The sequence below is a fragment of the Pundamilia nyererei genome, unplaced genomic scaffold, assembly GCF_000239375.1.
Source record: "Pundamilia nyererei isolate P.nyererei 1_Seehausen unplaced genomic scaffold, PunNye1.0 scaffold00259, whole genome shotgun sequence".
Lineage (NCBI taxonomy): Eukaryota > Metazoa > Chordata > Actinopteri > Cichliformes > Cichlidae > Pundamilia > Pundamilia nyererei.
This window is the reverse complement of record NW_005187660.1, coordinates 692,584-696,028: the sequence shown is the minus strand read 5'-3', so window position 1 is coordinate 696,028 and position 3,445 is coordinate 692,584. Positions and strand designations below refer to the sequence as shown.

General features: G+C 44.9%; 1 protein-coding gene across 2 annotated transcripts in view; it reads right to left on the bottom strand.

Annotated features, from left to right (window-relative positions):
* prpsap2 (phosphoribosyl pyrophosphate synthetase-associated protein 2) overlaps nt 1–3,445 on the bottom strand; it is a 15,553-nt gene that overhangs the window by 2,189 nt on the left and 9,919 nt on the right. For both annotated transcript variants that reach the window (XM_005749991.1, XM_005749992.1), the window contains 6 exons: nt 2,670–2,736; nt 2,409–2,581; nt 2,161–2,276; nt 1,303–1,358; nt 963–1,111; nt 796–866 (listed from right to left, as the gene is read on the bottom strand). In XM_005749991.1, the coding sequence (XP_005750048.1) occupies nt 796–866; nt 963–1,111; nt 1,303–1,358; nt 2,161–2,276; nt 2,409–2,581; nt 2,670–2,736 (632 nt within the window). The remainder of the gene's footprint in view (nt 1–795; nt 867–962; nt 1,112–1,302; nt 1,359–2,160; nt 2,277–2,408; nt 2,582–2,669; nt 2,737–3,445) is intronic.

The following is a 3,445-nucleotide window of genomic DNA, read 5'->3' as shown; positions in this document are numbered from 1 at the left end:
AGGACAGGATCAGCATCGTGTGCTGAGGCACTGATGCATGACAGTTTAAAATATACATATATATAAAATGTAACTGTACTTGGCTAACTGTGTTCATAGCAGGAGTTATCAGGGTATTTGTCGAGTGCTGGGACTGGTATGAGTAAACAGACACAGATTAATGAAGCTGTGTAATGTGTGACAGAGATCAACATGCTTTAAACTTTAGTTTAGGGCAAAGTCACCATTCAGGTGTGTTTGAGTGTGTTTTCTAATCACTTATGACTAATAAGTCTATAAGTGACACACTTTCATACTAACTACTGCACCACAGAGACGATTCCTGATTGGCTAGACTCGCTTTCTCACAGTTTCCTCTCAGTCTTTGTGAAAACGAGATGACTGCTAATGGTAACGCTGTGCTTACATCTAATGCTGGTTCACCTCAAAAAGGATTCAGCGAGTGAAAGGGTGGATTTCATTTTGAAGTAATTAAAGGACTTTTCCTCACAGCAGTTCATGCTGATCATGTTCGTGTTCGTTTGGGGCTTTTTTTGTTAGACTGTTGATTAATTGGAGGGAGCAGCCACCACGAGTCAGGAAGTTGTCAGGAAGCTCACAGCTACATCCTCTCAGCAAACTACTAACTCTCACTGTTACTGTGAACTCATTATGGCTGCAGGTACCGCTGACCTCTCAAAGTGCTGCCTCAGTTTCCTGCAGCCACTTTCACTCACACGCATTTTCAAGTGGGTCGATTTGACATATTGTCTACATTGACATCCCAAAATTCGGAAACTGTGCGTCATCTCTCACCACTATGATGGCGATGCGTCCTCCGACGTCTCCCACCACAGTGATGGGGGGCTTCTCTTTAGGGATCAACACTGGAAGGGAACACAGACAGTGAGTCCTGCTGTGATTCATACGGGGTGCACAAAGTCCTGCGTGTGACGAGTTCCTTGCAAGTGTGCGTGCATTACATGGTATCTCCATGCTGGGGTGAATGGCTCCGGTGGTCTTGACGGTGGGTGGGGAATGTCGGCCGTCTACTTGGTCTGATTCGGCGTCCTGAGCTTCTCCGTGGATCACTGCGATACCCAGACGCAGCCGCTCGGCGAACGACTGAGCCCTGCGCACACCAAGTCAGCAGCGCTTCACAACTTATTCCAATACAAGACACACAGACACCAGCCTGAACTCATGTCACACTGTGACAAAAATAAAAGCACTACAAAAAGGAAGTGAGCAACAAGCTGGCCTCATCAGCAATGGTAACACAGATAAAGGCGACTTCGTACAGACGAGAGGAGATGAGCCTACCTTTTGGCAGAAGCTGGCGACTTGGCAACAATCACAGCGTTTCGGTAGTCGGGGATCTGAGGGGGAGGAGACACAAAACTGAGGTCAGAGTTACATACGGTTAAGCACACAATAGCTTATCCAATCAGAACTCAGCAAGCAAGAACCTCAAGCTTCTTTGTTTCTCTACGTGTTTAATAGATGTTCATATCCAGGTGTCAGCAGGCATGCCTGGATAGATAGTTTAGCAGGTGTGTACTGCAGGTTACAGACTCCTACATTTAAATTACATCCTAAATAATATCCCAGTATAAAAATGGACAAACTGGTCTGTTTAAAGAAAGTTCAAAACACGTTTCTTTGTTGTATAAGGTGACCTTTGTCCATGTGCTACTTCCAGCAGAAGTGATGGTGTGATGGTGCTCTGCAATATTACACTGGACCCGGTAGCTTTGGACCTTGTTCCCATTTACTAAACTGATTTTGTATGTAATAGCAGGCAGAGAGCCCCTAACGTCAGCAAAACAGCCTTGCTAATATGAACACTGTAACTGGGTGGATGCTCATGCTAGATGTGGTGCAAGTGTCAAAGAACGATGTCAGGAAAATACAGCTAATCCCTTCAGACTGGCTTTTGTTCACGAATGAAATTAGTAAGGAAAACGTGGCCATCTCGGGCACAGAAGCCCCTCCCACCTGCTCCCACCCGAGTCAGCCAATCAGAAGTAAGCTTAAAGGGAGAGGAGCTAAAATGACACACAAGAGATGAACTAATGTAGAAAAGTATCAAAAAAGCATCAAATTTGTTAAAGTTAAGACTAGAAACAATAAAAGTGATAGAAATGAGGCGTGTGTGTCACATCTGTTTTTAGAAATGACCTCTTCCTGGATATATTGCAGCAGAAACGGGGAGGCTCTCAAATTGTCCACTGGGATGTTGAAGAAGCCTTGGATCTCTTTCTGATGGAGGTCCATGGTGATGAGGTGGGTGAGGCCTACACAAACATGGTCATGTCAGCTTGTAACATGTCTGTGGTTTGTACAGATCATGTATTTGAAATACTACGATATGTGACATTGAATAGTGTCCTGTCTTCTTCTTGAGTGCTTTAAAGGGACAGACTCACCAGCTTTACACATCATTGATGCAACAAGCTTGGACACGATGGAGCCCCTCTTCCTCATCTTACACTGCTTGCTGTAGGGGAAGTAGGGGAGAACGCCCGTGATGCTTTTGGCGCAGGACGTCCTGCATGCGTACACCATGATCAGCATCTCCATTATGGTGGTGTTCACGTCCCTGAAGTGCAGAGAGACAAGCAGACGGTTACACGTGAGGGACACGTTTCTGGGGAAACGTCCAAATAAATATTTGTCTTCTCTCTTACTTTGACATCGTTTGGATGACAAAGACATCTTTGCCTCGCACCGACTCTTGGATCTGTACCCGCGTTTCTATGGAAACAAAAAGCGGATGTGAGAAGGAAAGAGCAGAGAGAGAATGTGCGCGCACACAAACATGCACTGAGCCTCACCGGTACACGCCCCCTAACAAAGCCTACAACAGCCTGTCAGCCTCATTACCACCTCCACCCTCACTGTCCTAAATCGCAGACACTAGCATTCCAAAATTGTGCTTCCCAGGAAAAACAGATGAGAAAACAAAATACTTTCCACACCTGAGAGCTACGCCCACGTTTTCTATACAGACCAGGTCTGCTGCTGATGACCAACCGATCGGTCATTTTAAGGAGAAGGAAAAATAAGAGTAGTGGACTAATCTAAAAGTAAGAAATCATTCTAACGAGAACACAAAGGCTGGTCTTAGAAATGTTACACCGACCACGAAGAGCGTGGTTGAGCATTGCTACAATCACATACAACTGCTCATTTATGTCAAAGCTTTGCTTGTTAACATTGTAGGAGCTGATGAGCCAGAGCAGCAACAACTCCTGAGTCACACATATCCCTACTACACACTAAGAAAGAAACACAACCCCTCCGGACATGTTAAACCATTACACCGTTAAATCTCCGTTACTGTTACCACACTGTCAGCTGAACTGAGAAAAACTGGATTAAATGCTTTGCTGTGTATGTATGTGGAACAAGCTACAATATTTCAAGTCTGTCTGCAACTACTCATGTTTTCTTAATTTGTTAC